Source organism: Onychomys torridus, chromosome 10, assembly GCF_903995425.1.
Source record: "Onychomys torridus chromosome 10, mOncTor1.1, whole genome shotgun sequence".
Lineage (NCBI taxonomy): Eukaryota > Metazoa > Chordata > Mammalia > Rodentia > Cricetidae > Onychomys > Onychomys torridus.
In genome coordinates, this window is record NC_050452.1 from 28,007,211 (window position 1) to 28,019,297 (window position 12,087).

General features: G+C 37.1%; 1 protein-coding gene across 3 annotated transcripts in view; it reads left to right on the forward strand.

Annotated features, from left to right (window-relative positions):
- Nsd2 (nuclear receptor binding SET domain protein 2) overlaps window positions 1-12,087 on the forward strand; it is an 87,994-nt gene that overhangs the window by 43,157 nt on the left and 32,750 nt on the right. For all 3 annotated transcript variants that reach the window (XM_036201597.1, XM_036201598.1, XM_036201599.1), the window contains 2 exons: window positions 5,240-5,384; window positions 9,512-9,630. In XM_036201597.1, the coding sequence (XP_036057490.1) occupies window positions 5,240-5,384; window positions 9,512-9,630 (264 nt within the window). The remainder of the gene's footprint in view (window positions 1-5,239; window positions 5,385-9,511; window positions 9,631-12,087) is intronic.

The following is a 12,087-nucleotide window of genomic DNA, read 5'->3' on the forward strand; positions in this document are numbered from 1 at the left end:
AGAGATCTACCTAGCTCTGCCTCCCAGGTGCTGGGATTAAAGGTGTGCACCACTACCGCTCAGCTTCTGCTCTGGTTTGCACTGACCTCAAGGCAACTTTATTAACATACAAATAAAATCACATTTCAATACAAATAAAATATCACTATATTTCCCCTTTTCTATTTTAATAAAAAGGAAAAAGTTATAACTAATATAAGAAAAACTATATACAAAAGTACAATAACTATATATACCATATATACAAACAATAAATGCCTAAGCAATGTCTAGTCCATTTGCATTTGACAAATTCAGAGAAAATAATTCCATTATCTATCCTATTTTGCTAAGTCTAAAATGTACCTGATTCACTTTCTATCCTAACTTATATTGCTAACGGAACTGTCTTATAATGTCTTTCAAATTTATACACTTACAGCTCTTAGTGAGTTTCTGAAATCCTTAACAAAGATAATTATAACTATAACTAACTGATCTTCAACTCCCTCAGAGACCCAAGAAGGAAATAATACTACCTAATAAAAAATAAAAACAGGAAGTGCATGCAAGCAGCTTCCAAAAAAAAATGTGAGTTGACAGAAACAGCCAGCTGCCTGAACAGTCACATGAGGTTTCTCCGCAGTGTTGGGGCATCATCTTCAGCCTATAGGCTTAGCGTATCTGACAGACTCATTTGTGAACTAGGATGCATACAAGGTCAACAGTTTGACCTCACATTTGGTGAGAGCAGTCCATGTACCAGAAACACCTGAATTCCATTAGTGTCATGTCATGATTCAGGATTTTAAATTCTGGAAATTATTGATGTTTTTTCTTCAATTCAGCTCTCCATTTTTCTTGGCTGTGTATATGTGGCTTTATCTCAGCATCCTGTTTTTCTCCGCATCCCTCTATTAAATGCCAGTCTACTGTTGAGAGGGGTGAGCTTAGTTATTCTTCAAGAATAACTGTTTCATCTGCTGTTCCATTGCACGTCAGAAGCCATCGGCCCACTCCCTGTTCAGCTGCCTTCGAAGAAAAGGGCACAGTACCTTTTACAGATTGCAAAGGCCACTCACTTCAGGGATGGTGCCATATTGTCCTGGCTTCAGAAGATGCCTTTTGTTAAAGCCACAACCACACTTGTTTTGGCAAGAATCGGTAATCCTTTGTTTCATGTCCTGTCTGTCCTGTTTGTCAGCAGTTGATTCGAGGATACTTTGTTGTCCAGTGGCTAACTTTTGCCACAATGTAAGTTAACTCCATATGCAGTTTTTTCAATGCCCATATTTTCTCTGAAGTAGATTGGTACTGCCAGGAGCCGTCATGTCTCATACTCATAGCAAAAAAAAAAATTCCTAAGTTATTAAAACATTTTAAATGCCATCTGTAGATCTTTGAAGGGTTTGAAGATGACCTGTCTATCTAAAATATATCTGTTTGATCTTGAAAACACACCTAATATGACTACAAGTTCAATTGTAATGTCTAACCACTAACTTTCATTTCTATATATCCTAATAGTTGGTAATACTAACATTCAAGGATTAGCAAATTGCTTTACATTGTTCAATGAATGGTATAAATACAATATCTCGAGCAAGATTAGAAATATGTGTATGGCATATTCTAACAACCTCAATAATAATAATAATTTGTATACAATATCAAACAATCCAATCCAATGTAAAGTATTTAAAATTAGTAATTGTCTTTTTCTTTTTTCTTTTTTTTTTTTTTTAAAACACCTTTCCGCCTAGCCCTTTTCCTAACCCTTAACAACTTGTAACCAACCCTCCTAAACAATGAAAACTATCCCAGATCCAAAACCCATAAAAAGACCAAAAAACCACCCACCCCACACCACCCCTTTGGGAATGTGGGCATCATATTCTTAAAATTGCTTCCTGCTGGGTATGGACGAAGTTATCTTTATCCTGAAAAGAAAAATTTTGTGTTAATTGTCAAATTCTAGGAAAGGTAACTATATTCTTTGTTATCCATAATGCCAAAGTTCAGGGTTTATCTCAAGTCCTTATTCAAGTAGTCTTTGAAACTGGATCATCTCAGCTAGCCATCTCAGAATTGCTCTAAGCACTTTGTAGTCCAAAGCTGATCTGTAGATGATGTTTGTCAGCTTAGTGATATTATTTTCCACGTGGAATTGTCGTTGTGGGGCCCCATCTTCTTCCTGGAGATTTCAGTTGATGTTAGGCCTGGCCGTGATTTCCTGCAGAAAACTGAAAAGAGACTCGAACACAAAGACATGTATAGGCAGCTAATCGAAGCCTTTTCTCTAGAATTAATTAGTACTCTATATGACCATTATTATCTTAACAAAGTTTAAAATATATATATATATATATATGTAAATTTTGATATAAAATTCATACTTTAAGAAAAGTTGAAAGAATCAGAATAGAATCAAAGAATTGACATTAGTAATAGAATAGTCGTCCTTTAATTAATTTGGTTTTTCTCCTGTCCCATGTCAGAAGATGGCTCTTTCTTCTGGTATGATACAGGGAGTTTTCATTTTCCTTTTAACAACATGCTTGAGTTTAAAAGAGGAGAGAGCCATTCTCCAACTCCAAAGTCAGCGTTAAACTTTAATTGAACTGGGACTACAAGAAGACCAAGAGTATTAATTTTTTAGAGAAGAGCAGAAACAAACATTTAGGAAGATTTATGAAATTTTGTAGATGATATACCAATAGGCCATTTTACTCTTTTTTCTGGGATAGCTGATTTGTCCTTTTTCTTCAGTTGTCTCATTTGTCCAGTGTTCTTCAGATTCCTTAGCCTTCATTCTCCTAAAAGACAAAAACAAAAACCCTTCCCCCAGACTAATTTTGGGGAGGTCCCCTTTTGGCAACTTACATCTGATTAAATGAAAAGGCATGTATTAATGGTATAAGTGAGTTTAAACTGGATGGTCATGTTGGTTGATGAACTATCACCTCCTCTAATTAAGAGGTCTCTCTTGTTCAAATTGAACCTTTATCAATTTTGATGGTACCCACAGCTTATCTTCTCCTGCAGAAACAAAAGCAAAACCTTGTCCCCAACGTCACACATACTCTGGTTTCCATTCTGAGGTCAGCGCATCCTTGAAGTATATAGGCTGATTTAATTCTGTACTTTTTTCTATTAACCAATGTCTCTCTGCAGCTGTTGTTCCTTTCTCATTAGCATTAAGAAAATTCAAAGTTAATAGAGCATTGTGCATTCTATTTCTGGGAGTTTTTGTTACCCCTTTCTGTTTATTTATCATGTCCTTTAGAGTTCTGTTGGATCTTTCTATAACTGCTTGGCCTGTAGGATTATGTGGTATACCTGTAATGTGCTTTATATCATAATAAGCAAAAAACTGTTTCATTTTAATAGAGACATATGCTGGAGCATTGTCAGTTTTAATTTGTGCAGGTATACCCATGATGGCCATAACTTCTAGCAAATGAGTGATTACAGAATCTGTTTTTTCAGAACTCAAAGCAGTTGCCCATTGAAATCCTGAATAAGTATCGATAGTATGGTGTACATATTTCAGTTTTCCAAATTCTGCAAAGTGAAACACATCCATCTGCCAGATTTCATTCCTCTGAGTACCCTTTGGGTTACATCCTGCTGGTAATGGTGTCTGATTGTAGAAGGAACAAGTAGAACATTTCTTTACAATTTCCTTGGCTTGTTGCCAGGTTATGGAAAAATCCTTTTTTAAACCTTTACTATTGACATGATGTTTCTTATGAAATTCTGAGGCCTTCAGCACATTTCCTATCAATAATTTATCAATCTCATCATTACCTTGTGCTAGAGGGCCTGGAGGACCAGTATGGGATCGGATGTGAGTTATATATAAAGGATGACTCCTTTCCCTGATTGTATCTTGTAATTGAATAAATAGTGAAGTTAATTCTGAAGCATCAGGGATAAATTCTGCAGTCTCAATATGTAATACCACTCTTTCAGCATACTGAGAGTCAGTAACTATGTTGAGAGGTTCTGAAAAATCCATTAATTCCAACAGAATAGCATACAATTCCGATTTTTGAACTGAATTATAAGGACTTTGAACCACTTTACTTAAATTTTCTGATTTGTAACCTGCCTTTCCTTGTTTGTTTGGCATCTGTATAAAATGTCCGAACTCCAGATATGGGTTTTTCATGTACAATTCGAGGCAAGATCCAATCAGCTCTCTTTATAAGATCAATTCTATTGCTTTTAGCATATTTGCTGTTAATTTCTCCCAAAAAATTACTGTAAGCTCTTTGCCAAGGTTCACTTTCTGTCCATAATTTTTCAATGTCCTCTTTAGTTAAAGGTACAACAATTTCTGCTGGATCTATTCCTGCTAATTGACGAAGTCTCAATTTTCCTTTCAAAATTAAGTCAGAGATTTTTTTCCACATAAGTTTTTAATTTTTTATTTGGTTTATTTGGTAAAAATATCCATTCCAATATAATATCTTCTCTCTGCAAACTCTAGTTTCTCCTCAGCTGTGATGTTCTTCATTGAGGCCAAGGACTCATTATACAACATTTTGCCAATATGAAGATTTATATTTGGTTTAGGAACAAAACATTTTAGAGTGGTTTGCTGGTAACTTATTTTAAAGCAAAAGAAATACAGCTGAGCATGAACACTATCTTTGGAACAATTTGTGAAAATACTGTATAAAAGTCTTTGTTTCCTGTTGTTTTAAATATTCTTATACAGTGGTATTAGTAATTCCATTTTTGGAAAATCTTAAAAATTGTCCAAATGTTGACACTAAGTACATTGGAAAACAGTGTCTTTGGTATAGTAAATGCTTGCTCTTCATAGATCTGTAATTTTCTTTCGAAGTAAATTTTTCCTTTGATACAACTAAGTTAAAACTCTTGTGTGCTAACATGTTGTATATAAACAAAACCATATGCTTTGTTGGAGGAAATTTCCTTTCTTGGAATGTGGAAAATAAAATAAAAATTTTAAACAAAGCTACATATTTTCTATGCAGTGGGGGCGAACACCTTTAATTCCAGCACTTGGGAGGCAGAGTCAGGCAGATCTCTGTGAGTTCAAGGCCAGCCTGGTCTACAGAGTGAGTTCCAGGACAAGCTCCAAAGCTACACAGAGAAACCCTGTCTCAAAACAACAACAACAAAATGCCACATACTCAATTCCAAAAGACTATTATTTGATTTCATGTAAATCACAATGAATTCTATGAGCGTAGAGTTCTTATTGCCCTCCTTTCTGTGTTCATAGGTTGTAGCTGAACATCCAGATGTCTCAGGCGAGGAGATTGAAGAATTACTTGGATCCCAGTGGAACATGCTCAATGAAAAACAGAAAGCACGATATAATACAAAGTTTTCCCTAATTACCTCTGCCCAGTCTGAAGAAGATTCAGGTAAACATAAACCCTATACAGATGTCTTTTGCTTGGGTGTGATGTATAGTGTGGCCACATGAACAGTGTGCATGATCACGTCAATACATGTCATTGCAATCTCCTCCCTTATCACCCATGCAGCTCTTCTTGATGCTCTGCAGGACCCTCACTTTACTGTTTACACAGAGTAGGGATTCTGGCTGTAGTACTTGAAGGGGTGGTGTGGGAGAGAAGAAAGAAGGAAAGGTAGGTGGTTATAGCTCTCTGGGCTTAGTGGCATGGGTCAGGCCCAGTGTAAAGCAGTTAGTTCTTGGCCTGTTGGCTTGAGAACTTGGAAATGAGATGACTGGTTGACCTTTACTTAGGTGTCTCATTTCTAGGCTTTCAGTTTAAAACTTTAAAATATACTACATTAAATATCAGTTTAGGCTATGGCAAGATGAGGAAGACTTGGAGAAAATGTGTTGACAGTGATCAGATTTGTTATGTGTAAGCACTTAAAGATACACAAGTTCCCCTCCCCCCCAAAAAAACTGTTAATGTAAAAATAAAGTGTAATGTGTTTGAGTGTTAAGTAAAAATACAGAAATAGTCTGTAACTTCTAAAGTTCATTATTGAGTTTTGGAGATACTAGACATAAAAGCTAAGGCATCCTAGGTAGTCCTAGAATAGCTGCCAGGTATTAGATTTTGACAGTACATACACTAGTAGCCCCTTTGCACCTCCTGGAGACAGTCATCTTGATGTAGGGCTTGCTAGCTTTTTTGAGTGACTTTTCTGTTGCTGTGACAAAGCACCAAGACCAAGGCAGCTTTTAGAAGAAAGTTTATCAGGGGCTTATAATTTCAGAGGGTGATTCCATGATCCTCATAGAAGGTAGCATTACAGAAGGCAGGTAGACATGGTGCTAGAGCAATAACAGAACTACGTCTTGATCTACAAGTATTAGTCAGAGAGAGCTAACTGAGAATGGTGTGAGCTTTTGAAACCTCTAAGCCTACCCCCAGTAACACATGCCCTCCAACAAGGCCACACCTCCTAATCAGTCCCAAACTGTTCCACCTACTGGGGACCAAGCATTCACATTTAAATATGTGAGTCTATGGCGGTTATTCTCATTCAGACCACCACACTAGAGTTCCATATCAGTTCATTATATTAATTTTGAATTTTGTTCAGCATGCTCAGTGTTTGTTTAGATGTTATAATTAAAAATAGCAAGGATTTTTGGAGGCTGTGAACTTTATTTAAAATGTAAATTTAACTCATAGTGTGCTAGTATACTAAATCTTGAGTGATATTTCTTTCCAGTGGCTTGTGTACTTAAAAGAGGCTGGCACTTCTGAATTCAGGGTTAGCTTACCCTAAATGATAAGTGTATTTGGGGTTGTACTCAATAGATACATAATGATGATTTCCCCCATATTGTGTGTCAGGTAAGTGCTGTTCCTCAATGTCTTTGAACCATAATTTCCAAGTCACCTTGGTGCTGAACATAAAGATGTATAATCTCCCATTGTCAGCTGTTCTGCTGACTTAGTGTAGGGAACTCAGATTTCTTTAGGAAGCTCTGTGTCCAGGTAAAGTAGACAGTATTCTGGGTGTTTATGGGAAAGAAAGACAAAGAATCACCTCATAGTGGAAAACCTGCTGCTGGTCAGTACCTGGGACTCAATGTTTAGGGTTGTGAGTGCAAACCAACTGAGGTGTCTGATTGGGTTTGCCATATGGTGTTCATAACTTCAGTAGTGGCTGCATAAACTAACTCTTGCTGTCCTCAAACTACAGACAGACCTCTTTCTACCCAGGCTTGTGGCCAGTCTACAGTGGTGTGGTCAAGATTAAATCCTAGTAAAGATTTTGCTGGGCCTTGTTCATACTAGCCTAGAGTACTTGATTCCTTCATTAGTAATTTGAGTCCCAGACCTGAGGAACAGCCTTGTGCAGTTGTTGGCACCCAAGGCATGGCACATAGGCCTCCTTCTGAGGCTTTGTGAACATATCTATGCTGGTGTGTTCTGTCCCAAAAGATAGTTTTAGAATGACATTTGTTCTTAAGTTTTGTAAATAATCAAGCCTGGTGGCATAGACTTGTAGTCCCAGCTACTTAGGAGGCTGAGGCAGGAGGATTCAAGGCAGCATGTTTAGCCAATGTAGTGAGACTTTCTCAAAAAGTAAAAAGATGGCTGGGGATATAATTTAAGTCCTGGGTTCTGTTCTCAGTACCATACACATATGCACAAAAGGAAGTTTGATAAATAGAACTCTAACAAACAGTTACGCAAATGAAAATTTAAAAAATTGTATCCAAAATAAACATTGGCATACTCAAAGTGGTTGTCTCTCTAGAATTTATTCTCTTGCCTTCTATTGTATCTTTCTAAGTCAGTGATATTTGGATACCTTATTATACATTAGTGTTATTTCCGGACACTTAAAATAAGGCACTGTCAAACAAACAAATGTATAACAGGAAGTACTTAACTTTCAGATGCAGATATAATTTTGCTTCTTAAAAAATTGTTATTTAAGAGAACATATTAGCAAATTGTAGTTTTTACTTTTAATTTTTATCTAATTTTTTTGTTTTGTTTTTTCAGACAGGGCTTCCCTGTGTAGCCTTGGCTGTCCTGGAACTTGCTCTGTAGACCAGGCTGTGTAGTTGGAGTTTTCCTGTCCCAACCACCTGCTCCCAAATAACTGGCAGCCATTTCGCAAATAACTGACTTGGAGACTTAATATAAATTATAAATGCTTGGCCAATAGCTCAGGCTTGTTACTAACAAGCTCTTACAACGTAACCCATTTCTATTAATCTATGTATTGCTCCAAGGCTTATACCTCTATCCCATTTTGTGTGTCTGACTCTTTCTCCATCTGGCTGGCGACTCCTCTAACTCCACCCTTCCTCATCCCATCATTCTCAGTTTGGCTTTCCCACCTAACTTTATCCTGTTCAACTATTGGCTAGTCAGCTTGTTTATTAAACCAATCATAATGACATATATTCACACAGTGTACAGGAGGATTATTTCACAGCAAAGCTGACCTCAAACTCAGAGAAATTTGCCTGCCTCTGCCTCCCAAGTACTGGCATTAAAGGTGTGCACCACCACTACCACCCGGCCTTATTTAAGTTTTTTTAGATATGTTTCATTTTATATGTTTGAGTGTTTTGCCTGTATTTATTTGTGTGTAAATGGAGGCCAGAAGAAGGTATTGGAATTACAGATGATTGTCAGCCACTATATGGATTCTGAGACTCAAAACCAGTTCCACTATAACAACAAGTTCCTCTCTACCACCAAACCATCTTTCAAGCCCCTAAGTTGTAGTTTTTTAGAAGTTGACTTAAATTCTACTTGTCTTTACATGTTAGTAAATAAATTTCTCTTTTTCCCCACTCTGAGAAATGTCTTACTGTTTAGCCAAGGCTGGTGTTAAATTCAAACCCAAATTCAAACCCTCTTATGCTAAGCCTTCTTGTGTGCTGGGATTACCATGTCTAACCATAAAGGATTTTTTTAAAAAAGGACTGGGTGCTATGGAATAATTGTGGAATAATCTTTCTGTATACTGTGAATATGTCTTACTCTCATTGGTTAATAAAGAGCTAGTTGGCTGATAGCCAGGCAGGAAGTATAGGCAGGACAGCCAAACAGAATGCTGGGAGGAAGAAAGGCGGAGTCAGAGGAGTCTCCAAGAGAGACAGAGCAAGACGTGCTGGAGGACAGGTAAAGCCACAAGCCATGTGGCAATACATAGATTAATAGAAATGGATTCATTGAAGTTTAAGAGCTAGTTAGTAATAAGCCTGAGCTATCGATAGAGCATTTGTAATTAATATAAGCCTCAGTGTTGGTTAATTGGGAGCAGGCAGTTGGGACAGGAAAACTCTGTTTACAACTGGGTTATATTTAAATTTAATGCTATAGTATATTAAAAAAATAGTACCAAGATAGCAATTAGGTAAAATATTTGTGGGTCCCTAGTTCTTTTTTGCGAAGAGATTTGATCAAACATAGGCCTTGGACATGAGCCTGGTTGCTGAATACCTGTCACTGTTTGCATGATGAATGCCAGAGCAGGTTGTGGACTTTCCTTTTCCTGTGTATTTATCCCAATTCTCATTCTTCATCCCAAGGTAATATAAACGGGAAAAAAAGAAACCACACAAAGAGGACAGATGACCCTCCAGAAGATGTTGATGTTGAAGATGCACCCCGGAAAAGACTTAGGACAGATAAGCACAGTCTTCGGAAGGTAATGTTCTGGCCTTTCCTGGCCTGTATGAACATATATTATAGAATTCTTGAGACTCAACCAAAATATAGGCAGTGGGGTTTTCTGGGCGCTTGCCAAAGTGGTATTCAGAAGTAAGGCTTGCCCTTTTTCTACATTGAAAAGGCCACTGAAGAAAGGACGTGCTCATTAACAATTAGGAGCATTAGCACAGAACTATTGGTACTAGTCTGTTCAAGGAATCAGCATCCAGATCCAGAGTAAAGTATGATGTTTTGATTTTATGTGTTAAAAATCCCTCTTAGGTTGAAGAGGGCATAGCTCAGTGCTAGATTATTGATGATGAAGTAGCATGAGCCTGATGTATAGTTTCATTGCTTGTACTTGTTGGAATGTTTTGTCTGTAGGGATTATTATTTATTCAGTGTGTAAAGGAGGAATATAAAAACCCATTGAAGATACTTTGTATTGCAATAGGAAGTTAAAGAATCTGTGATAGTTACTGGAAGGGATTATATGAATTTACTCATTTTGTTAGTAATTCATGATCTTGTTTATTCACTGGGAATCCAGTGTGGGCATCACTGAGGAAAAATTTAAAATACAATATGGGTGAAAAGACAGCCTAGGGCCTTGAGCCTCAGTATTGCCAGAATCTGTTAGGACAGCTTGCCTGGTGCCTGAAGAGAAGTGAGATTGAGCAAGGTGTATATGTGCAAAGCAACTGGATTACTCTGTCTGCCATATGCAGATCACACATAGAGAGAGTGGACCTTTTAGCACCATTTGTTTTTCATCTGTCTGAGATATCTAGTTAACTTTGGTAAATTGAGTTTAATTAGGCTTTGAACTGTATTTGAATTTATATTTAACAGGAGTTCTGATACAGTATATTTAAGATTTTGAGTAAAGCTTGGTACTTTCACTAAGTTGCCTTTATTATCTTTCTTTTTTTCTTCTAATTTTGAAGAATAGAAAATTTTCACATATTGCTGAAGTGTAACTATATATCTATAACTAATTTTTGTCTATCTACCTATATTATATATCTTTAAGGTTCTAAGGTTCTATTTCTAGTATGAAATAATAGACAGATTCTGTACCATTATCCTGGTGCATAATGTGTTATTTGGATTCATTTGCCATTACGTTGGTTATGTGGTGATGAAGTGTTACTATGCGTTTGAAGGTACCAGGAAGTTCATACTTAGAGAAGCCCTTTAGATATGTGTGGTCAGAACATTCGAAATACCATAATTCATATTAAATAGCTAGGCATAATTTTTTTAATTTACTAAACAGATCAGAAGATAGCATGTGTTTGAAAAGTAGTAGTGTTTGCCCTTCATCTCAGCACTTGGAAGGCAGAGGCAGACAGATCTCTAGTTCCAGGCCAGCCCGGTCTGCATAGTAAGACTGTGTCTCAAAAAGTAGTGTTGTCTCTCTGGTCTAGTTTTTATAAATCTTAAGTCATATTGCATACAATCCCTAATATGCATCAATTACATTTGATGAGCCAGTAGCATTCCAGAACTAAACAAAATTCTGTGATTCCTGTCAGTGGACTTCTATCTATCCTGGCTATAGGTGTCAGTGAAGGAGTTCTGAGGTCTGATACCTGGGTAAGGTCCCTGTCTACAGGAAGTGGCAGGGTAACCATTAGACAACACTGTTCCTATGCTGCGGAAGCATGTTCTTGTTTGTTTTATTTTGGTTTGGTTTCTTTGGTTGTTTGAGTTAGGACCTCATGTAGCCCAGGCTGTTTAAGAATTTTCTCCGTAACCTAGGCTGGCTTTTTTAATTCGTAGTCCTCCTGCCTCTGCCCTCATGAGTGCTGGGATTATAGGCTTGTGCCACCATACCTTGTTGAGGGCATTTGAACTACATTTTTCTTTTCTTTTTTGTTTTCATTATATTATTTATTTATTTGTGACAGAGTCTCACAATGTAGCCTTGACTGGCCTGAAGTTTGCTATATGTATACCAGACTGGCCTCAAACTCACAGAGATCCACCTGTCTTGGTTTTCTGAGTGCTAGGATTAAATGCACATGCCACCATACCTAGACTGAATTACATTTTTCAAAATCGCAGCACAAAATTTTCATGATACTAAGCATCCATCCATCCATCCATCCATCCATCCATCCATCCATCCGTCTGTCTATCTAGCTATCTAGTTTTTCAAGACAGGGTTTCTCTGTGTAGTTTTGGTGCCTGTCCTGGATCTCGCTCTGTAGACCGGGCTGGCCTCGAACTCATAGAGAAAGCCTTTATTTTTTTGGACAGGGTCTCACTATGTAGCCCAGGCTGGCCTAACAGAGATCCTTACCATGCTAAGATTTTTCATTTCTTTCTTTCTTTTTTTAAACTATTACTAGGGATTGAATCTATGGTTATGCTAGGCACATGTTCTACAATTAGCTGCCCCTTTTTTTTATTTTGAAATTTTATTTAAAAAAATAAAGATTTTTATTTT